Source organism: Giraffa tippelskirchi, chromosome 4 (assembly GCF_054371585.1).
Source record: "Giraffa tippelskirchi isolate mGirTip1 chromosome 4, T2T-mGirTip1v1.2.pri, whole genome shotgun sequence".
Classification (NCBI taxonomy): Eukaryota; Metazoa; Chordata; class Mammalia; order Artiodactyla; family Giraffidae; genus Giraffa; species Giraffa tippelskirchi.
In genome coordinates this window covers 19,662,883-19,687,287 of record NC_137278.1, presented here as the reverse complement: position 1 = coordinate 19,687,287, position 24,405 = coordinate 19,662,883, and the positions used below count along the sequence as shown (strand labels likewise).

The following is a 24,405-nucleotide window of genomic DNA, read 5'->3' as shown; positions in this document are numbered from 1 at the left end:
ACTTTGTTCCTATGGTGATTTTGAAGTTTGTGTTAAGTTTCTGGATCGTTTGTGGATCTGATTTTAAAAAATATTTTTTCTAGGTTTTATTTATCTTCTTGTATAACTCCCAAATGCTTGACTGATTGCTGGACATTGTGTATAAACATCTGCTTAGATAATTAGGTAATGTTATCTTTATTCAGAGAAGATTTTGTTTTTTCCTGTTGGTCAGTTAGGATTGAGGCTGATCACTTTAATCTATTTAGTGATTGAACTGAGGAAGATTTTCAGTCTTTTGAGGGTTGCTTTATTTCTGCTTTTTTTTTTTCCCTTATTTATTTCTAGGATATTTTTTTTCCTTATTTATTTCTAGGTTGGACTTTTTATTCTTTGTGAGTCTAAAACTTTAATTTCTATGTTTCCAATCCCATGAGAGTGCTGGAAGCTCTCTTCAGGTTTTCAACTTTTGAGTTACAGCTTTGTAACTCAAATTTAGCCTCACCACTCCTTGTGCCTCCTTCTCTTCTCTGCATTGTTAGTCTCAGTGGTAGGGTTGGCTTAAAATGTTAAGTCTATAGTTGATGGAGATAGAAATCTCCCTGTTACATTGTCTACAAATTACATGTTTCTTTAAAGAGTCTTGGTTCAGTGTACCATATATTGGAATTTTAGGGTTTTGATATGTTACAGTTATTCTTCAGAGCCAGTTGAGAAAGGAGTAAGTTATTATATATAGGTATCTAAATTTATTGTTGGTTAACACTAAAGATACAGGTTCAGATATGGGACAAAATAGACTCATTGTCCTGAGTATATTTGGACTCTTCCAACATATAGATCTCCCTCATAGAGGTAGAATCCTCCTTTCTGTGTTTATGCCAAAAACAAGAGTAGATGAGATTTAGTGTGTATCAATTATATGGATCAAGATTCTAGAAAATTAAGTAATTTTTTTGTTGTTCAGTCACTAAGTTGTGTCTGACTGTTTGCAACCCCTTGAACTGCAGCATTCCAGGCTTCCCTGTCCTCCACTGTCTCCCGGAGTTTGCTTAAGCTTATGTCCATTGAGTTGGTAACACCATCTAACTATCTTATCCTCTGTTGTGCCCTTCTCCTCCTGCCCTCAATCTTTCCCAGCATCAAGGTCTTTTCCCGTGAATAGTGTAACTTAAAGTAATTGTCAGTAGAACTTGTGATCATTTTCTCTGTTATATACAACCTACAATTCTTGCTTCAGTAGAACTTATATTTTTACCAATTTGGCCATAAAGCATGGATTTATAGTAAGTTAGAATGTTGAATGTGTTAAGATACAAAATATTGTTTTGTATTGTTAAGAATACAAAATGGAATATTTTACAGTAATCATGCTTACAGTATGATGACCTTTATACAAATCTGGTTATTTGCCTTTTAAATTGAGAATTTATCTAGGAATCAGTGACTTGTGCGTGCTCAGAATTCTCTCAGTGTTGCATATACTACAGTAATGTTGGCAGTTATGAAGTATGAACCATATGACTGAGCACAATAAGTACAGGAATCTTTCTTAAAATGTGCTTGACTTTTGATTCTGAATCCAACTTTAACCTTAAAAATTTTTTTATTGTAAATAAGACTTTATGGTAATGGCCAAACTTATATTTAATATTTCCTAAAGGTTGCAGTCAGTGAAAACACAAAGTAGCACAAATGTCGTTATGCTACATCCCTTAAAAAAAAAAATCCCCAGATTTTGTGATCACATTACCGTAATAGGACTGAGCACACACACACACAGAGACTAAATTAGAAGAAGTAAAACATACCAATACTTGTTACAGGGAAATTTACCAGGAAAATATCTTTAAGCCATCTTAGTTTGACTTTTATTTTATCTAGTTCAGCCCATTCATAGAATACCTCAAAAAATATTAACACAGCTTTAGTATTAAATGATTAGTTTCACACTTAGGAATGTTAAACTACTTTTTTGTGTTTACATTTTATTGTTATTATTTTTTGGCAGTTGGTGAGGAGAAAGATTGAAATAGGTTTCTGGGTAGAGAACTCTAATTTGTAATACTGTTTCTGTTGGAAATTAGAATTGGATTTATACATTTGGATTTCATCCACTGTTTATAAGGTGAATGAGGGTCATGTATGTAGCTCAATTAATGATTGCTGCTAAATTGCTTCAGTTGTGTCCGACTCTGTGCGACCCCATAGACGGCAGCCCACCAGGCTCCCCCGTCCCTGAGATTCTCCAGGCAAGAACACTGGAGTGGGTTGCCATTTCCTTCTCCAATGTATGAAAGTGAAAAGGGAAAGTGAAGTCGCTCAGTCGTTTCCGACTCTTAGCGACCCCATGGTCTGCAGCCTACCAGGCTCCTCCGTCTGTGGGATTTTCCAGGCAAGAGTACTGGAGTGGGGTGCCATTGCCTTCTCCTCAAACCATATTTACGAATACATATTTATGGTATGTGCACATGTTGTTTTATATGTGCATACAGTTTTGTATGACTTCCCTGGTGGCTCAGACGGTAAAGTGTCTGCCTACAATGTGGGAGACCCGGGTTTGATCCCTGGGTCGGGAAGATCCTCTGGAGAAGGAAATGGCAACCCACTCCAGTACTCTTGTCTGGAAAATCCCATGGACGGAGGAGCCTGGTAGTTTACAATCCATGGGGTCGCAAAGAGTCGGACACGACTGAGAGATTAAAACAGTTTTGTATGTGTTTCGTTTTTAAAAGTATAGGCTTAGATTCAGATATGTTTGTTTTAAGATAATATTGTCTGTCATTTTGGTGACAATTATTCAAGAAAGGAAGGTCAGCTATATTACTTGGCATAGGAGGTAAAAGCATTTATAAAATGAGATGTTACTGATTTGACTACTTTGTATATAGAAACCATAAAATCATTTTGTAGATTTTTGGATTGTATTTTTTTCTTAAATACAAATGATTCAGTATGTTTTATAATACTGTGAACTGATTGAGATCATTGTGGTTAGCTTAATTATAGTCTTGATAAGTTTTCAAGGAAATGTGATAATAAAATATCAGAGACCTTTTCTTATGTATGTCTCTTGCTTCCCACCATTGACTTTCTTTGACTATGAGTTCACTTTCTCTCTTTCTCCCAAGAGAAAACTTGATTTCTCTATGTAGCTGTATTTTCCAGTCGTCTGATACAGTTAATTCTTGTCTGTCAGCATTTGGATTATTTATACTGTACATTATGCATGCTGTTAGCAGATAATTTCTTGCCGTATTAGCTCACTGCAGTATTACAGCTTTGCTTTCTGATGGAAATAGGTTTGCTCACTAAGCTCCTTAGAGCAGGGACATTATTTCATTCATTTATGCTGTAGACATATTTTTTGAAAGGATATCCCAGAACTATCAAAATTAACAGTGGAGTTCTTTTTGCCTGTTTTAGTATTCCTTTGCTAAGGTTGTGAAAGTGAACTTATTTTGTAATTGTATCTTATTAAGTCTTTTGTATTTCAAGGACTTTGTGTACATTCAGTCATTGACTAAGTATTTATTTGCAACTGTTAATATTACATGTCAAGCCCTGGTTTAGGCCTGGAATGTAACAGTGAACAAAATAAATGAAAACTCCCTGCTCTCAGTTTACACTTAAGATAATTGTATGTAAGATACTGATTTATGGTAAGGAGAAAAAGGTAAAACAAGGAGGAACATATGAATATATAGGGTGTTGATAATTTCAAAGATGCCTTGTAAGTAAAGACCTGATGGAAGTAGGAGAGCTGGGCATGGGCATCCGTGGATGTGAGCATTCCAGACATAAGGAAATAGCAGATCCAAAGCCAGGAGTCAGGAACATGCCTTGATGTGATTTAAAAAAAATAAGCTTTTATTTGGAAACAATTTCAAACTACCTCAAAGTTTAAAAAAACAAATTGTATACACTTTGCTCAGAGACCTCATTCAAGTTTTGTTAATTGCTCAGATAATGTTCTTGAGAAGAGGATCTAATCCAGGCCCGTGCATTGGATCCAGCTCTCATGTCTCTCTAGTCTCCTCAGTTTGGAACAGTTCCTCAGTCTCTCTTGCTTTTCATTCTGTTCACATACTGGAGATTATAAGCTACTCATTTTGTAAACTGTCCTTCAATTTGGGTTGTCTAATGTTTCCTGATGACTTGACCCAGGATATGTATTTTGGCTGCAGTTTCACAGAAGTGATGCTGTTTTCTTGATGAATCCTTTTTCGTGGCATACAGTTTATCCCATTAGGTAGTGTTAACTTTGACCACTAGATAAGTGATGATGTGTATCAAGTTTGTAGTCTGTGTAATTAATCAGTATTTTGTGGGGAGATACTTTGAAACAACATAAAATCATGTTTCATTCCCACTTCAGTCTACTAGTTTTAGCATCACTGATGTTTTTCACCTAAAATAATTTTTACCATAGTGGTTGCCGAAGAGTGATATTCTGATTCAAGTAGTCCTTCTAGAGGTGGTGGTAGTATAGTAGTTGGCATAGCTGTCTTCTATGTATTCCTCCTACTTTTATTAGTTGGCTTTTTACTGTAAGAAAGAAAATTAATTAATATCTAGACTTATACAGTGATATATCTATTAATTAATATCTATTTACACTTTTTTTTGGCCATGCTGTACGGCACGTGGGATCTTAGTTTCCCGACCAGAGAGCCCAAGCTCTCTGCAGTGGAAGCATGGAATTCTACCCGTTGGATTGCCAGAGAATTCCCTTAACTTTTTTAAAAAACTTCTATCTTGAAGTAATTAGATATTCACAGGAAGTTGCAAAAATAGTACAGAATGGTCTTGTGTACCCTTCACCTAATTTCCTCAAATGTTTATATCTTAGATAACTGTAGTACATTAACAAAATCAGGATATTTGCATCAATACAATGCATAGGTATAGATCTATGCAGTTTTATCACCTGTGTGTCTTTTTACTTTTGGCACAAGGTTCTATAGGCTCATCTAAAAATTTTCCTGCTCTACTCCTGGGATCAGCTATTTCTCTCAGGAGCCCTAATTTTTTTTTTTAGTGGAGAAGAGTGTTTCAAGACTCTAGGTGGTAGGTGGGCTCATCGCTATTGAGATTGCTCATGGCTACTGCACTCAGACCTTTGCAGTGGGTAGGTCAAGCATCAACATATTATTTTCATATGTCTTTATATATTGAAATCATGAATTTACACTGATGCCTCCAGTTCTCTCAAAACCATGTTTTCATTCTAACTCTTCCCCCGTCCCATATTTGCACCTCTTCTCCCAAAATTAAGAGCTGATTCCTATTACTATATAGTTATTAATTTGCTCGTTCTTTTGTATGTAGCCAGCTCACCACCTCCACAGAACTGTAATGTTGCTCAGGTGTACCTTCTTGTGAAGGCCCTGTCAGCTACTGAACTACCTCCCTACTCTGTTTCCACTTCTTCCTTGTGTGGGGCCCCTGTTGTAATTTTCAAAACCTTCAGAAGGCCAGTGTGGCTGGAGTAGAATGAATAAGAATGCAAGTAATAGGAGGTGAGGCTTGAGAGTTAACCAATTAAGTGAGTGAAGTATGATCATAAAGAGCCTCATAGCTTATAGCAGGGAATCTGTGCTTTCCTCTTGATAAGATGGAAGTCCTTGAAGGTTCTAAGTGAGAGTGATGGGGGTAAGAGTAGGGAGGATGAAAGACAGTGGAAAATGATAGGATCTGGATTGAAGGTCCCTCTTGAGTCAAAAGGTTGTTGAAGTATTAAAAAAAAGCTAATAGTCAATGAGTAGGATGTTTAAAATTGAAATTATGAGATGTTACAGCTACTGATAATGATTAGGTTAAGGAGACCACAGGAATCAATAGGTGTTAGGATGTCTAGTAATATAATGACATCACCAGGAGTTTTGACAGAATTAGAGAGTCTGACAGTCAGCAAGGAGCTAAAATCTTTAGAGACTGAGGGTTACTGATAGTGGGCAGGGATGCTCACAAGAAGGGGTGGTGGGTGGCTGATGATGTGGTTCAAAGCTCAGAGTTTGCAGAAAGAGGAAGAGTGGTCTAAGATTGACTGCTTGGAGCAGAGACAACACTTATCCCATCTGCAGGCTTCTATTATTTGGGAAGGTTGTTATGGTAGGTAGTGTCATCAAGGGAACAAATAAGGTTTCAACTAGAGTAGGAAGGTAAAAGAAGAGAGATGGGATGGGGAGGGAGGTGGTTCTGGAAGGGGAAACATGTACACCCATAGCGGATTCATGTCAATGTATGGCAAAACCAATACAATATTGTAAAGTAAAAAATAAATAAATTTAAAAAAATAATAATGATAAAAGAGAAAAAAAAAGTTCAATGATTGAACTGCATATCTGTGTAAATAATACTAACATACATACTTGCTTTCTTGCTTTATTAAGTGTAACTAATACTAGGTAATTGTATCACTAGTCTTGTTTGATATCTGATTTAATGTTTGAGAACATATTCTATCTTTGTGAAGTTTTATGGTAGAAACATTAGAGGAGTCAAATGAATTTGACAAATGCTGTACTTAAAGAATTTACAGCTAATAGATGTGATAAGCAGTGTATAGGAAAATATTTTAAGTAAAAAGTGATGTGTTCATTGAAGAACATGTGATGTGCTAAAGTTCGGAAGATGGAAAATTTTTATCCTGGCATATCAAGGAAGAAGGTTTCATGGAAATAAGTACCATTTGAACCTGTCTTGAAGCAGAGATAAGATTTGGCAAGTAGAGATGATCATGTAGAACATTTTCTTATGCTTAGCACTCAGTCATGGTACGTGGTTGACAAGTGGTTAGTAAGTTTTGAATGTTCTGTGGTGAAAGACTGATACAAGCAAACTTCTGAAGGTAGAAAGATCAGTGTGAAAATTTTGTTGGTCTAGGCGATGTTATCAAATAGAGATAATGTGAACCAAATATAAAATTTAAATTTTACTGGTGGCGGTGGTGGTTTAGTCACTAAGTCATATCCGATTCTTGCGACCCCATGGACTGTAGCCCGTTGGACTCCTCTGTCCATGAGATTCTCCAGGCAAGAATACTGGAGTGGGTTGCCATTTCTTTCTCCAGGGGATCTTCCCAAGCCAGGAATTGAACCCGGGTCTCCTGCATTGCAGGCAGATTCTTTCCCAACTGAGCTATACTGCTGCTAAGTCGCTTCAGTCGTGTCCGACTCTGTGCGACCCCATAGACGGCAGCCCACCAGGCTCCGCCGTCCCTGGGATTCTCCAGGCAAGAATACTGGAGTGGGTTGCCGTTTCCTTCTCCAGTGCATGAAAGGGAAAAGTGAAAGTGAAGTCGCTCAGTCGTCCGACTCTTAGCAACCCCATGGACTGTAGCCTACCAGGCTCCTCCGTCCATGGGATTTTCCAGGCAAGAGTACTGGAGTGGGGTGCCATTGCCTTCTCTGAACTGAGCTATAAGGGAAACCCGAATTTTACTGGTAGCCATATTTAAAAAATAGATTAAATTAATGTTAATAATATATTTATTCTAGTATAACTCAAATATAATTTTAGCATGTAATCAATATTAAAAATTATTAATGAGGTACTTTACATTCTCTTTTTGGTACTAAATCTTTGAAATCCAGTTTGTATTTTATATTTACAGTATATCTCAATTTAGGCTAACACATTTCAAGTGCTCAATGGCCACGCATAGCCAGTGGCTTCTATATTGGACACTACAAATCTAGAGCAAATAGGAATGAAAAGTAGTAGAATAATGGGAAATAAGATTGGAGAAGGCTGGTGAGGCCAGAATGCAAAGAATTTTGAATGCTAGTTAAAGGTTTTAAACTTTTTTCTAAGCATTTGTAAGCGGTCAAATAGTTTTAAGGAGGGCATGAAAGATACAGATTTAAATTTCACAAGGATTGACTGCTCAGTAGTAGATTGGAGATGGGCAGGAGCAGTGGGTGATTAAAGGCAAGGAAACTAGTTAGTAGGTAATAAATCAGAATCTGAGCAAAACACAGTGGGGAATGGAACGAAGAAGGGAGCACCCATGAGACCTTAGAACTAGCAGTATCAGCCGTACAGAGGGAATGACCTGATGTGAGGGAACAAGAAGAGAATTTCTGAACCAGACTTACATAAATGGCACTGCTTATTAGAAACAGAGTAGATGACTTTTGAGTGAGAAAATATGAATTGTTTTGGATATGTTAAAATGTTTACCTTTAAGAATAATAAAAAAATCCTGACATTTAAGGAATTTGCCATCTCCAAATTTTAATCTTGTATTCCTTCAGTAGAATAGTTTTGAAATATCTTCAGGTATTCTTTCTTTATAATTTGTGTATGTGTTTTAAGATACTATGTACATTATAAAATACACATAAAATGAGTTCAAAAGTAAAAGCTAAATATATAAACATATTTGTGAGATAATTTTATGACACTGAAAAAACTTTTCTCACTAAGTTAAACGTGTTTAATTGCATTAAAAAATTTTGGCTTCATGTTGCTACAGTGAATTGATGATTGGGTTTGAAGTTCAATTTATTTTGCTACTGGGTTTTTAAGGACTATAACAGGATATTTTAAATTTCACAAAGATACATGGATACAAATGGAAGAAGCACAACGCATTTGTGACTGCAGTTATTAAGTCACAATACTTATTTACTTATTTTCCGGTTTTGCGTACCAGTTACACTACTCTTTGATTGTTGGAATTTGGTTAGTAAATTTCTGTTTTTTCTGATAGGAGGCTAGTTGTTGAAAACAAATCAGAAATAATTTATTTCTATATTTAAACACATGGCTGCACATCTTTAACTGGGTCAGAAAATTATGTTTGCAAGTTTTAAAAACATGAATGTGAAAGTTGAAAGAAAACAATTTTAATAGGCCAAGCATCTTATTATCTGTAAAATTCACGTATGGATGGAACCAATTCCAGACATACCCTTTTCAAAAACACTCCTTTCCATAGCAAGAATTTTCTTCCAGAGAGAAAGTTTTTCTTTTCTTTTTTCACTTGCTCTCAAGAAAATAGGTTTTAGGTTTTCTTTTTTTTTTTTTTTTTTACCATATTTTCATACATTTAAGCCATTAAAAAATTCCAGTGTTTCCCAGTGGTGTCTGAATTTAAAAAAAAAAAAAAAATTATGTGAAACAAACTAACAAAAATTATTTTTTATTTTAGTAAAAGACCTTTTAGAACTAACACCCGAAAAAGATGTCCTTTTCATTATAGGGGACTGGAATGCAAAAGTAGGAAGTCAGGAAACACCTGGCGTAACAGGCAAATTTGGCCTTGGAATACAGAATGAAGCAGAACAAAGGCTAATAGAGTTTTGCCAAGAGAACGCAATGGTCATAGCAAACACCCTCTTCCAACAGCACAAGAGAAGACTCTACACGTGGACATCACCAGATGGTCAACACCGAAATCAGATTGATTATATTCTTTGCAGCCAAAGATGGAGAAGCTCTATACAGTCAGCAAAAACAAGACTGGGAGCAGACTGTGGCTCATATCATGAACTGCTTATTGCCAAATTCAGACTTAAATTGACGAAAGTGGGGAAAACCACTAGACCATTCAGGTATGACCTAAATCAAATCCCTTATGATTATACAGTGGAAGTGAAAATAGATTTAAGGGACTAGACCTGATAGAGTGCCTGATGAACTATGGACAGAGGTTTGGGACATTGTACAGGAGACAGGGATCAAGACCATCCCCATGGAAAAGAAATGTGAAAAAGCAAAATGGTAATCTGAGGAGGCCTTACAAATACCTGTGAAAAGAAGAGAAGTGAAAAGCAAAGGAGAAAAGGAAATATATAAGCATCTGAATGCAGAGTTCCAAAGAATAGCAAGGAGAGATAAGAAAGCCTTCCGCAGTGATCATTGCAAAGAAATAGAGGAAAACACAGAATGGGAAAGGCTAGAGATCTCTTCAAGAAAATTAGAGATACTAAGGGAACATTTCATGCAAAGATGGGTTCAATAAAGGACAGAAATGGTATGGACCTAACAGAAGCAGAAGATATTAAGAAGAGGTGGCAAGAATACACAGAAGAACTGTACAAAAAAATCTTCATGACCCAGATAATCACGATGGTGTGATCACTCACCTAGAGCCAGAAATCCTGGAATGTGAAGTCAAGTGGACCTTAGGAAGCATCACTACGAACAAAGCTAGTGGAGGTGATGGAATTCCAGTTGAGCTATTTCAAATCCTAAAAGATGATGCTGTGAAAGTGCTGCACTCAATATGCCAGCAAATCTGGAAAACTCAGCAGTGGCCACAGGACAGGAAAAGGTCAGTTTTCATTCCAGTCCCAAAGAAAGGCAATGCCAAAGAATGCTCAAACTACCGCACAAATGCACTCATCTCACACACTAGTAAAGTAATGCTCAAAATTCTCCAAGCCAGGCTTCAGCAATAGGTGAACCGTGAACTTCCAGATGTTCAAGCTGGTTTTAGAAAAGGCAGAGGAACCAGAGATCAAATTGCCAACAGCCGCTGGATCATTGAAAAAGCAAGAGAGTTCCAGAAAAACATCTATTTCTGCTTTATTGACTATGCCAAAGCCTTTGACTGAGTGGATCACAATAAACTGTGGAAAATTCTGAAAGAGATGGGAATACCAGACCACCTGACCTGTCTCTTGAGAAACTTGTATGCAGGTCAGGAAGCAACAGTTAGAACTGGACATGGAACAACAGACTGGTTCCAAATAGGAAAAGGAGTCCGTCAAGGCTGTATATTGTCACCCTGCTTATTTAACTTATATGCAGAGTACATCATGAGAAACGCTGGGCTGGAAGAAACACAAGCTGGAATCAGAAGATTGCCGGGAGAAACATCAATAACCTCAGATATGCGGATGACACCACCCTTATGGTAGAAAGTGAAGAAGAACTAAAGAGCCTCTTGATGAAAGTGAAAGAGGAGAGTGAAAAAGTTGGCTTAAAGCTCAACGTTCAGAAAACTAAGATTATGGCATCTGGTCCCATCACTTCATGGCAAATAGATGGGGAAACAGTGGAAACGGTGTCAGACTGTATTTTTTTGGGCTCCAAAATCACTGCTGATGGTGATTGCAGCCCTGAAATTAAAAGACGCTTACTCCTTGGAAGGAAGGTTATGGCCAACCTAGATAGCATATTTAAAAGCAGAGACATTACTTTGCCAACAAAGGTCCGTCTAGCAAAGGCTATGGTTTTTCCAGTGGTCATGTATGGATGTGAGAGTTGTACGGTGAAGAAAGCTGAGCACCGCAGAATTGATGCTTTTGAAGTGTGGTGTTGGAGAAGACTCTTGAGAGTCCCTTGAACTGCAAGGAGATCCAACCAGTCCATCCTAAAGGAGCTCAGTCCTGGGTGTTCATTGGAAGGACTGATGTTGAAGCTGAAACTCCAATACTTTGGCCACCTCATGTGAAGAGTTGACTCATTGGAAAAGACCCTAATGCTGGGAAGGATTAGGGCAGGAGAAGGGGATGACAGAGCATGAGATGGCTGGATGGCATCACCGACTTGATGGACATGGGTTTGGGTAGACTCAGGGAGTTGGTGATTGACAGGGCGGCCTGGCGTGCTGCAATTCATGGGGTCGCAAAGAGTCAGACACGACTGAGCGACTGAACTGAACTGAAAAAGTTAAAAATAAAAATAATTTAAAAAATAATTGAAACTAAAATACAGGAGACTTTTAAACATTTATCATTAAGTTTAATGAAAATTGGCTAAGTGCTGGGTAGAACACAGGTAAATATTATGCAAGTAATTATAGAGTTTTTTTTTCATGTTCCTGTTGTTTAGGTTTTAAATTGGGGTGGCTTTGGCTTTGTTTTCTCATTAACATGAAATATGAATTCCTGAAAAGCTTTGTGTTCTGCAGAAACCTTGTACCATAATTAAGAGGGCTTATGAGAATAATAGAGTAGGAACAGACTGTGTAGAACTATACAAATTTTAATTAAAATGTTAACAAAAATGTTTCAAATAGCAATAATCAACAGTCACAGATATTTGAATATCTGCAGCCTTAAATCCTGAGGCTTGAGCTTTTTCCTTTGAGATTTATGTCTTCTCAGCTTTTTCATCTGCACTTGTAAACTTACTAGATAGCTTAATGTCATGAGTGTAAAGGTTTTTGAAGCTACTATTTATTTGTACTTCAGTAAGGCATTTCTACCTGATTTTTGGCTTTTTTCTTAATGTCATCCTATATTGCTAAGACTTTCTGTTTTAATTTGAGAAAGCTTGCCTATCATTTAAAAACATTACCAACATGGAAAAAAATCACCTATTTTACTTAATATTTGAATTATTTCCTTATTTTCCATTTGCATATAGAATAATTTATGTTACATAAATTCAGATCATAGCAGTATGTATTATTTAGCATTAATGATTATGGATGTAGCACTGTATTTCAAACAGCATTTAGATAATTTTTAACTTTGTGGGTGGTGATATGATTAGCTTGCATTGTTTTTAGCCTCATAATTTGGGCAATAAGAGCTTATATAAGGAGTAGGTTGAGTTATTAACACTGCCAATTTTTTTTTTCCAGTTTGTACAAATTGCATTTTGGTATTATCTTAAATCTGTGATTATATCCATTATAGTCACTTAAAAAAGTTTTATTGAGGTGTAATTGATATACAATAAATTGTACATAATTAAATTGTACAGTTTGACACTGGCATGTGTCTACACCCCAAAGTGGAATGTTTTTAATCTACTTGGTAACCTTTCTACTAGTAAGTTAAAAAAAAAATCTGGGTACATATAAGCTGTAGTATGTCACAATTCAGTGAAAGCTAACAAGAGTGAGATGCTGCTGAAAACCACCTTGTTAAACAAAAACATTTTAAGGTTAAATGTGCAAAATTGTAATATTTTCTTCTTGCACTTCAGTGGATCATCTTATATATTTCCATTGAGTACATTTATTCAACTTGGGAGATTTCTGAGGTCTATTGGATATTTGGTGGATCCTTGGATATATGGTTCTGGGTCTCGGGGTAGAAGTAGATAGAGGTATTGGCCACGGAAAATGGTTCTCAGGATAAAGTTCAGATATGTGTTTGTTTCGTTAACTTCTCCCATTGAGTGTGGTGGTGTGGTTTAGTCACTAAGTCATGTCCGACTCTTGCAATCCCATGGACTGTAGCCTGCCAGGCTCCTCTGTCTATAGGATTCTCCAGGCAAGAATACTGGAGTGGGTTGCCATTTCCTTCTCCAGGGGATCTTCCTGACCCAGGAATCGAACCTGGGTCTCCTGCATTGTAGGCAGATTCTTTACCAACTGAGCTATGAGGGAAGCCCCCTACTGAGTGTAGGAGAAATTATGGCTATTTGTGAGTTCCAGTTAAGGAACATTTTATGTTCAGTATTTTTAAGTAATTTTCTTTTTCCTTTTAAACCAGTGATAACTAGTGTGTCTAAATTGATTGACAAGAGATTCTTATTCCTACTTGTTGTCCAGTCACTCAGTCGTGCCTGACTCTGTGACTCCATGGACTGCAGCACATCAGACTAACCCTGTCCTTCATTATTTCCTGGAGTTTGCTCAAGCTCATGTCATCCAACATCAGTGATGTCATCCAACCATCTCATCCTCTGTCGCCTCCTTCTCCTGCCCTCAGTCTTTCCCAGCATCAGGGTCTTTACCAGTGAGTCAGCTCTTGGCATCAGGTGGCCAAAGTATTGGAGCTTCAGCTTCTTCATCAGTCCTTCCAATGAATATTCAGGGTTTATTTCCTTTAGGATTGATCTCCATGCTGTCCAGGGGACCCTCAAGAGTCTTCTCCAGCACCACAGTTTGAAAGCATCAGTTTTGGGGCACTCAGCCCTCTTTACGATCCTGCTCTCACATCTGTACGTGACTACTGGAAAAACCACAGCTTTGACTATACAGACCTTTGTCAGCCAAGTGATGTCTCTGCTTTTTAATTATGCTGTCTAGGTTTGTCATAGCCTTCCTTTTAAGGAGCAAGCATCTTTTATTTTCATGGCTGCAGTCACTGTCCACAGTGATTTTCGAGCCCAAGAAAATAAAGTCTCTCACTCTTTCCATTGTTTCCCTATCTATTTGCCATGAAGTGATGGGACCTGATGCCATGATCTTAGTTTTTTGAATGTTGAGTTTTAAGCCAGCTTTTTCACTCTCCTCTTTCCCTTTCATCAAGAGGCTCTTCAGTTCCTCTTTGCTTTCTGCAATAAGGATGGTGTCATCTGCATATCTGAGGTTATTGATATTTCTCCCAGCAATCTTGATTCCAGCTTGTTTTTCATCCAGCCTGACATTTTGCATGATGTACTCTGCATAAAAGTTAAATAAGCAGGGTGTCAATATATAGCCTTATCATACTCCTTTCCCAATTTGGAACCAGTCCATTGTTCCATGTCTGATTCTGACTGTTGCTTCTTGCCCTGCGTACAGGTTTCTCAGGAGGCAGGTATGGTGGTCTGCTATTCCCATCTCTTGAAGAATTTTCCACAGTTTATTGTGATCCACACAGTCAAAGGCTTTAGTGTAGTCAGTGAAGAAGTAGATGTTTCTCTGGAATTCCCTTGCTTTTTCTGTGATCCAGCGGATGTTGGCAATTTGATCTCTGGTTTCTCTGCCTTTTTAAATTTCAGCTTGTGCATCTAGAAGTTCTCGGTTCACGTACTGTTGAAGTTTAGCTTAAGGGATTTTGAGCATTACCTAGCTAGAATGTGAGATGAGTGCAATTGTGCGGTAGTTTGAACATTCTTTGGCATTGCTTTTCTTTGGGATTGAAATGAAAAGTGACCTTTTCTAGTCCTATGGCCACTGCTGAGTTTTCCAAATTTACTGACATATCGAGTGCAGCCCTTTAACAGCATCATCTTTTAGGATTTTAAGTACCTCAGCTGTAATTCCATCACCTCCACTATTTTTGTTTGTAGTAATGCTTCCTAAGGCCCACTTGACTTCATACTCCAGGATATCTGGCTCTAGGTGAGTGACCACACCATTGTGGTTATCTGGGTCATTAAGACCTTTTTAGTACAGATCTTCTGTGTATTCTTGCCACTTCTTAATCTCTTCTGCTTCTGTTATGTCTTTACCGTTTCGGTCCTTTATTGTGCCCGTCTTTGCATGAAATGTTCCCTTGGTATCTCTTAATTTTCTTGAAGAGATCTCTAGTCTTTCCCATTCTATTATTTGTGTTCAGGAAAAGTTAGGAAAATAGGTCGTTTTATTTATATATTTTTTCTGCCATAATAATTGTAATGAGAAAAATTGGATGTTGACTTGTATCTGTTTATTCAGAAAGACAATAGGATAAATCACTTTTCTCTCTGCCTTCCTCTGTTGCTAACTTTCTGCATGCAGACAACCCAAGTCAGTATTGGAGCTGATTCCCGTATTTTTAGCCAAAGATATTAGAAATATGGGAGATCTGGTAAGTGGACAAACTCTGAGGGCTTAGCTTAAGATTTATTTGAAAGCTGTGTCTGACCTTCCTTATGCATTTTCAGATTCCCAGTAATCGATCTTGGGAAAACATTTTGTCCATTAGGTTCTTTTAATTCTCAGTCTTTGGTCTTACTGCTGTCTGCACTGAAATCCAGTAGGTCTTTGCAACTTTAGCTTCTGCTCATTGCTTGGCATTTTTCTTTCTCATTCTTGAATATTTTGTGGTGATGGTGTTTTTTTTTTTTTCCCCTTTCAATGAGGCTATGACTTTTAAATCTCTCCTGTCATTTCTATGCATTTGAAAGTAGGGAAAGAGACAAATAGTGTTAATTTTCTTCATTGCTTTGAAGTTTTGGTTGTAGGCTTTTCTTTAATATGTTTTATTTTTTAAAGTTTCTTTATCTCAATTTCTCAGTATCACTTTCTAAGAATCAGTGTTGAAATAAAAAAAAAATTACCTCCTAAGGTTTATATGAAACTGCTTAATGAGGATGGTCGTAGACATAGAGTTTTAATCAAGTCTTGAGCTAATCCAGCAACTTGATCTCAGCATCAGTTTCGTATACTGAAAATACTGGTATCTTTTAATGATTCAGTATTTGTTTCTTAAAAATAGTACTAAATAGAATAAGTTTCAAGTGTAGAAGTTTATAAATATAGAAGTATAAATGTAAATATATTTACCCCTGCAATTATCTTCTGATGTAAATTATTAGCAAATTAAACTATTAGTATTATTCAGAAATAAATGCTACCAAAAAAACCCCTTAATGGGCAAATGAAATAGCATTTAAACTTTAAAAATTGGTTTACAAAAACAAAATAGTATTACCATTGAGTTGAGCCACTGCTCAAGTGTTCCAACTGCTGAAAAAGCTCTGACTCTACACTAGTGGGAGATATTATGGGAAAATATAAACTATTTCTAGTTTTTTTTCTGTTTATTTATTCTTTATGGAACTCCATCTTTCTGTGATTACTTTTAGGGAGGCTGTAAGGTAAGCAAGGATTCAGTCCTTTTACTGATGTCAAGCTGTAGTTTTGTTTCAAAGAAAGTTTTCTTTTGTCTTCATTATATGTACATGGAGACAGTATGAAGTATACAAATGATGTATTTTGGGAAAGTCTGAACTAGAGGACAATATTCTTGTTAATAGAAGCTTCTTCCTGGCGGGCTGCAGTCCATGGGGTCGCAAGAGTCGGATACGACTTAGTGACTAGATCACCTGTCCATTTAAGTGTTTTCTTCTTTATGGAGATTAATGGAGGTTCTATAGTTGAGGACCTTTCAAATGAATGTACCCTTTTTGATTTGAAATTTTAACACAGTATAAATCTGGATATATCTAAAAATATGTGCTTCAGATTTTGCATTTTAAACTTATTAAAATATCAAAATTATACCAACAAAGATGTATTGATATTTTGGTACTTATAAATAGCCTAGTATGCTAAAATGCTAGTATGAAAAGTAGTTCAGCTATGCTTGAGAGGGAATTTGTGGGTTGAGAGTGGAGGGAGGGTGTCAAAATGTGACTGTAACAGTCTCAACTGGAAGTTGTATATTAATTTTTAATGTGTGTTTTTCTTTCAGTTAAAGAGAATCACTGTCGTTTCAGTGTATCTGCATTAATGATATCAGTGGGGTGTAGATAATGTTCATTGTGATTAAAAATATTTATAGCTTACTGTTAACACCTCTACACCATTCTGTTGCTATAGAATATTTTCACAAAGTGTTGACATGTTTCTTAAAGAACAGAAATTGAAAATATGAAATATTACTTGTAAATAAACATAATATGTGTGGTTTTTCTAGAATTAGCAAAGTAAAAATTCAAGTTTCCTTTCTAAGTTTTGCATGTGATTTTCCCCACATTTTCTTCCTACCCAGATTGTTAAAATCTTTTTATTACTGTTTCGTTTTTTGCAATCATTTAGCTTCCTTCTTTACCCTTCTAAGTTTCCACTGGTGGTTGAGATGAGAAAGATGAGTTAAGTATATTGAACCTCTAAGACTTGGGAAGTATTTTGCTATATCATTTTCTAATAGCAAGACCTTGGGTATGCCAAAGTGGCTTAATCTTTCTAAACTTTGTTTCTTTTTAAATGATAATATATCTTTTTCTGCCCTTCTCAGAGTTATTTGGGGATGAAGCAATATATGCACTAGTGTTTCGGAAATACTGTTTCCTTCATAAGCATGTCCCCTCCATTGAGTAATTTGAGACTTGGTTTGTTTCTTACTAGTTTTTTTCACTCCCACCAAGTTACATATATGTACTTTTTCCTATTTTGATTATAAATTTAATGCATCCTTGTAGAAAGTCTAGAAAATACAGAAAACTTAAAAAAATAGAAACCCGAACATGCCTCATCCTGTTTTCATGTTTTTAAGGGAAATTTAGTTTTGAACCTCACTTTCCTGAGAGTAAGGATAGTGAATGTCTCACTTATTTTTAGATTTTCTGTTCTTTGCATGCACTAGGCACACAATTAATGCTTGTTGAATGAATGGGAACTAAAACTTATTCTAGGTTATTTCTTAAAGTCAAAAGCTTTGTAAAACTTTACTGGACATTTGAAGAGAGAAAAAACATCTGACTCACAAGAAATAATAATGGATGCACATTTTAAAATGACCTTTTTCTATTGGCTAAAAGTACAATGGAAAATATGATAGGATCAACCCTAATATTCTCTGGCACAAGTTAGGAAACTATTTAAAGCTATTGGACTGGGCAATTTCATATCAAAGTGGATTGACATTTATTTAAGTGAGAGTAGCACAGTAAAATTTAAAGGCTTTTGTCTTGAATGCTTGAAAATTGTAATAACTTTTTTTTCCTCTGTTTATTTTTTTGTTAAACAGGATGGCTTAAATTCTTTGGTCCTTGATTTGGATTTTCCTGCTTTGAGGAAAAACAAAAATATAGATAATTTCTTAAATAGATGTAAGTATGTGTAAACTTCATATGTGATCACATAACTCTACTTTTGATGGGAGATTTATGTTTAATATCATTATAGTCCACAAACTTTTAAATTATTAAACAAATATTTTTAGTTTGCCACTTGATGTATTTAAATACTAATATTCTTTATTTTCAAACCAAAATTGGAAAACCTATTAAAGTATGTGAAATAGGTAAAGTTCAAAATTTTGTATCAATTAAGACTGTTTAACATTTTCAGAACAGGTCACTTATGACAGTTCCAAGAGAAGCTTTCAGTTAATATTAATAAATCTAAACTTAGCTTGCTTTTTTCAGCAAGCTAAGAGAGTTAGCTTGAAAAAGAAAAAGCAAGAGAATTCCAGAAAAACATCTACTTCTGCTTTCTTGAATACGCCAAAGCCTTTGACTGTGTGGATCACAACAAACTGTGGAAAATTCTTCAAGAGATGCGAATACCAGACCACCTGACCTACATACAGGTTTCTCAAGAAGCAACAGTTAGAACTGGACTTGGAACAGTGGACTGGTTACAAATTGGGAAAGCAGTACGTCAATGCTGCATGTTGTCACCCTGCTTATTTAACTTATATGTGGAGTACATCATGCGAAATGCAAAGCACAAGCTGGAATCAAGATTGCCGGGAGAAATATCAATAACCTCAGATATGCAGATGACACCACCCTTATGGCAGAAAGTGAAGAAGAACTAAAGAGCCTCTTAATGAAAGTGAAAGAGAAGAGTGAGAAAGCTGGCTTAAAACTCAGCATTCAAAAACTAAGATCATGGCATCAGGTCCCATCACTTCATGGCAAATAGAGGGGGAAACAGTGGAAAGAGGAACAGACTTTATTTTCTTGGGCTCCAAAATTTCTGCAGATGGTGACTGCAGCCATAAAATTAAAAGATGCTTGCTCCTTGGAAGAAAAGCTGTGACCAACCTAGACAGCATATTAAAAAGCAGAGACATTACTTTGCAAGAAAGGTCCATCTAGTCCAAGCTATGGTTTTTCCAGTCGTCATGTATGAATGTGAGAGTTGGGCCATAAAGAAAGCTGAGTGCTGAAGAACTGATGCTTTTGAACTGTGGTGTTGGAGAAGACTCTTGAGAGTCCCTTGGACTGCAAGGAGATCCAACCAGTCAATCCCAAAGGAAATCAATCTTGAATATTCATTGGAAGGACTGATGTTGAAGCTGAAACTCCAATCCTTTGGCCACCTGATGCGAAGAACTGACTCATTTGAAAAGACCCTGATGCTGGGAAAGACTGAAGGCAGGAGGAGAAGAAGATGACAGAGGATGAGATGGTTGATGTCATCACTGACTCGATGGTCATGAGTTTGAACAAGCCCCAGGAGTTGGTGATGGACATGGAAGCCTGATGTGCTGTAATCCATGGGGGTCATAATCAGACATGACTGAGTGACTGAACTAAACTGAAGACTTAGCTTTATGTTACCCAGAAGACTTAATGAGCTTTATGTTTGTATAAATGTAGACATTTCAGTCTAGTTAAAGAAAGATAATGTGATAACAATCACTGCCATAAATATGGTAACTTTTAATATTTACCAGTATTGATGTTGCAGTGAAGTTGTGAATGGATTGAATTCTGAGAATTAGAAATTCTCAAAATAATTGTGTACGCTTTATGTGAACACAGTAAGCTTTTTAATTTGGAATTATCAGAGTCTGGGTCATTTTCCTAATTAAAAACTTAACTAGAGTTATCAAATCTACAATATGTGATTAGTGTTTTTCAAAGAAATAGGCTACCAGAATTCATTATGAAGACTTACCTTTTGTAACTTCATAGCAGCTTTCTGACATGATTTAGGGTGTACTCCAGGATTGCTTGAGTCATCCCAATTTTAGCTGCCAATCTAGCTTGCTACACAACAGAGTTAGAAACAGCATTGCTTAAATACTGCTTTTTTGATAGTCTTATATGTGTTAAGCCATGGAGTTTTCATCCTTTGATGTAAAGTTTATGTGTCTTAGATTTTTAAACAACAGCATTTAAAAACTGATAGATTTATCTGAAAACTAAACCCAGTCTTTGAAATAAAAATTTGTTTACCAATATGGTAATTATTTAAAAATGTTGTTTATAAATATGGTGATTGATATTATGGTGATCTTTTTATTGTAGATGAAAAAATTGTGAAAAAGATTAGAGGTTTACAGATGAAGGCAGAAGACTACGATGTTGTAAAAGTTATCGGAAGAGGTGCTTTTGGTGAAGTCCAGTTGGTAAGAAAGAATTTGTTTTGTTCTTTTTATTATTTCTTTTGATGACATGGTTTTGTGAGACATTGTCAGTGGCCCTAGAGTGAATCTTATTTCTATGTCCAACCATGCCAGAAAATTAGCTTTATGAGTTTCATCATTTCATCTCTTAAGAGCGTAAGTATCTTTTTCTATGAAAGGAGACAATTATGCTCTAAATACCAGGTCTTTTACAGCTCTAAAACACTGGGATTTAGAATAAGGCCAAGTTGGCATCACACATGATCTGCTTAGCAGTTAATATTCTTTCAGAACTACTATGTTTTTATTTAGTATATTCAGATTCATAACATCTCTGCCTAGTTAACTGACATTTAATATGAAAAACCCAACAGAAACATTTTAACATTTGAAAGAAAGTGTAAAATTTGCCTTTGCAAGGCAAAGTGATAGCACTAGAAATACTTATACATGTTTGCAGACATTTCAAACGTTTTATTTATACTATTATATGAGGAACAGTAACATAATAATTTCTTTTTTCATCACCCGAATATGGAACTTCTCTTTTCTTTTTCTTATAGTTAAACTATAATTCTGTTTTTAACTTAACAGTGCTTTATTCTCCTTGATGGAGCACCAAGAAAAACTGTGTGCTAGCATGGGTTTCTCAAAGAATAAGTCATGACAGAGTAACCTCTGTCTTTTTCTTTCATTACTTCTTTCATTGATAGGCTTATTGAACTTGTAGATCAAGATAGTGCAATAGATGTAATATATATCTATAAGATATTTGAAAAGTCTGACATACTTGTGAATGATGTGGAGAAGTATCAATGAATAAGCATATGGGTAGAGAGCTTTAAAACTAAGTTAATAACTGTTGAAGGCGTGAATGGTTCCTTGGACACAGATCCCCAGGGACAGTTTTTAGAATTCTTTCCTCTCCTATTAAACATTGTATTAATGACTTATATTGAGGCAATGGTGACAGGTTGATTAACTTTGTTAGATGAGTTAAAACTGAAGTATGAGGATGATTTTAGAAGATGAGCCAAACCCCAGAAATCATCAACTGGGGAGATAATTAGCCAAATAGAATAAATGAAATTTAACCAGAATAATTACCTGTACTTGGATATGAAGAATTCAAGGAATAGATTGCTAAACAGTATATTAAAGAATGATAATTCTTGAATGTAAACCAGGCAAAAACCATTGGTGATATGGCTACCCAAAATAGTAAAGTTTGGACTTCTTTATTTCTAAGATAATACAGATAGGTTTTCTCTAATTTGAGATGATTGGGCCATACCTGAATATTTAATTCAGTCTAGATGCCCTGTTGCCTTGTTTTAAAAGACATGTTGATGGAGAGTATCAAGGGACAAATAATGCTCAGGGACTTGAAATAATGCCACCTTGGGTATTATTGAAGGAATTGAGACGTTGATTTGGAGTAGATTTTAGGAATGGGCTGCCTTGGAAAGTAAAAAGGTTTTGTTTTATTTTTTGTTCTTAGTGAAAGTGCTGAAGCTTCAGCTAGCAGAATGCTCTAGTGGGTAGGGTGGGAGATTAAGTTACGTGACAGTTCATATGGAAGTTTCTAGAAGAGAGGGAAATTATAAAGTAGTTGAATCCCAGTTCTGCCATGGCCTAACTCAAAAGACCATGAGTACAGGCAGATTTCTCAATCATTCTGAATTCCAATCTGTAGAATGCTTATAGTAATACCTGTGTCATGGAGGTCGTTTTAGGAAAACTTAAGTGAATTAAAAAAGTAAGCCTTGTTGTAGTACTCTCTGAGTGTTAACCACTGTCATTATTTGCTATTTGATGTAGAAGTCATACCACATGTATTTGAAATAGGCACATTGTTTCTTCATGCTATACAATTATGGAAGAGACCCTAGAATTTGACGTTGTATTTTTGGAGAGAAATATGACAGACCTTGACTTGTCATGTTTTTGTGACAAGGTGATCATTGTTCTGTGTTAGGTTAACTCGATCATTAAAATTTAATATGTTAAAGAAGTCTTCTATTTTTTTGTTAATTTCCATCCTATATTTCATTTGGCCACAAAATATGCAGAAACAAGTTAAATGTTTTTAAAAATGAAAATTATTTTAACATTCCACTAATCTGATGACTTGACCTGAGAGCTTGTACATGTTTGTTTTGGATTTAGTTCTTGGTTGTTACCTTAAGCAGGGACTCTTCAAAAGAAGGGTGAGAATAAAAAGGAAAAGTCCAGGTGCTTTTCCCATTGCCTTTTTAAGTTGATTTGTACGTGGTAATAAGTTAGGCAGATGTGTAGGGAATGTTCCATGTTTGGCATATTTTTATGATTATGTTTTTCTAGTCATCTGAAGAATGTTTTACAGTAGCGGGTGCAACTGTGTCTTCCCTTGTGAAATGCTTTTTCTGGTCAAGTTAAAAATACATTATCACAGAGGATGTACCATTCAGTTTCTGCAGAGATTCTCATTGTAAAAGTAACTCTGGCATGTCACAGCAGCTATTCCATAGTGTAAGAGCTAGAGTCAGGCTGCTTAAGGTTGCAGTCTGACTCTTTCGCTGACTAGCTGTGACGTCAGACAAGTTACTTAATCTCTCCATGCCTTAAGTTTCTAATCTGTTAATGAAGATAACAATAGCATTTATGCCTCATGGGATTACATGGAAGAAGTAAATGTGACAATATATATAAAGAATTTGGAATAGTTCCTGGATTATAGTAAATACTTAGGAAACATTAGCAGTTAATTATCAGATATAAAATGGCACATTTATCTGTATCTATCAATGAAATATTTAATCAGGATCTGTTATGTTCCAGGAGCTGTGCTAGCCTCTAAAGATATAGTAGAATAACTGCTCAAGCACGTCTAACTCTTTGCGACCCCATGGACTGTAGCCTGTCAGGCTCCTCTGTCTATGGAATTTTCCAGGCAAGAATACTGGAGTGGGTAGTCATTCCCTTCTCTGGGGCATCTTCCTGACCCAGGAATCAAACCCAGATCTCTCATACTGCAGGCAGATTCTTCATGGTCTGAGCCACCAGGGAAGCCCCCTTGCCATCTGAGCCACCAGCAAAGCCCCAAAGATACAGTAACATGTCCTCTTCCAAAAAGTTGGAAGCAACTTAGAGTGCGCACACACACACACACACACACACACACACACACACACACAATCTTGCTGAGAGTGGTAGTTTTGTGCAAGACATGAAGAATTTTACTTTAAATGGGTAAAGTATTTTTAGATTATGATAAACGCTATGAAGGAAAAGATCTGTATGCTATGAAAGAGAATAATGGCGGAATGTACCTTATTCAGATTGGGAAGTTAGGAATGCTCTTGCTGTGAGAAAGTGACAATTAAGTTAAAGGGGTTGGCCACGTGAAGAAATGTGGATGGAATGGGAGTCAAAATACAGAGGGAGTACTTGTGAAAGTGGCATGAATCAGGAAAGTGACAAGTCATTTAACTTATTTGGGTATAGATTTCCTCATCAGAAGAGGCATTTTTTGGTGGGTTGAAAAGTTTTATAATCCCAGGAAGGCAAAATTTGTTTATCTTGTTGTCTTGTGGTTTTTTTCCCTATCTACTGAGATGTACATTTAACTTATGTTTTTATATCATGAAAAGTTGGTAACAATAGATTATTTTATGTATAAAATCCTTACTGGTTTTGGATTCTGTTCTTTTGGAATATTTTATTACGTCTAACTTTTGTGGAACATAATGTGATTCAGTACAGTATATTGATTAAGAGCATGAACTCTGGAGTGAGACCTCTCAACTACCCA

The 24,405-nt window shown here is 36.1% G+C and overlaps 1 protein-coding gene and 1 long non-coding RNA gene across 4 annotated transcripts in view; one reads left to right on the top strand and one right to left on the bottom strand.

Annotated features, from left to right (window-relative positions):
* ROCK2 (Rho associated coiled-coil containing protein kinase 2) overlaps positions 1-24,405 on the top strand; it is a 138,156-nt gene that overhangs the window by 34,452 nt on the left and 79,299 nt on the right. For 2 of the 3 annotated variants that reach the window (XM_081596532.1, XM_081596534.1), the window contains exons 2-3: positions 18,279-18,360; positions 20,515-20,615. In XM_081596532.1, coding sequence (XP_081452658.1) covers positions 18,279-18,360; positions 20,515-20,615 — 183 coding nt within the window. Of the gene's footprint in view, positions 1-9,217; positions 9,543-18,278; positions 18,361-20,514; positions 20,616-24,405 lie in introns of those variants that run through there. The other variant, XM_081596533.1, reaches the window with a different exon arrangement.
* Positions 1,071-6,307, bottom strand: LOC145547301 (uncharacterized). Its single transcript, XR_014083708.1, has 2 exons — positions 2,621-6,307; positions 1,071-2,334 (listed from the first exon to the last, which is right to left on the bottom strand). It is a non-coding gene; the product is annotated as an uncharacterized LOC145547301 (long non-coding RNA).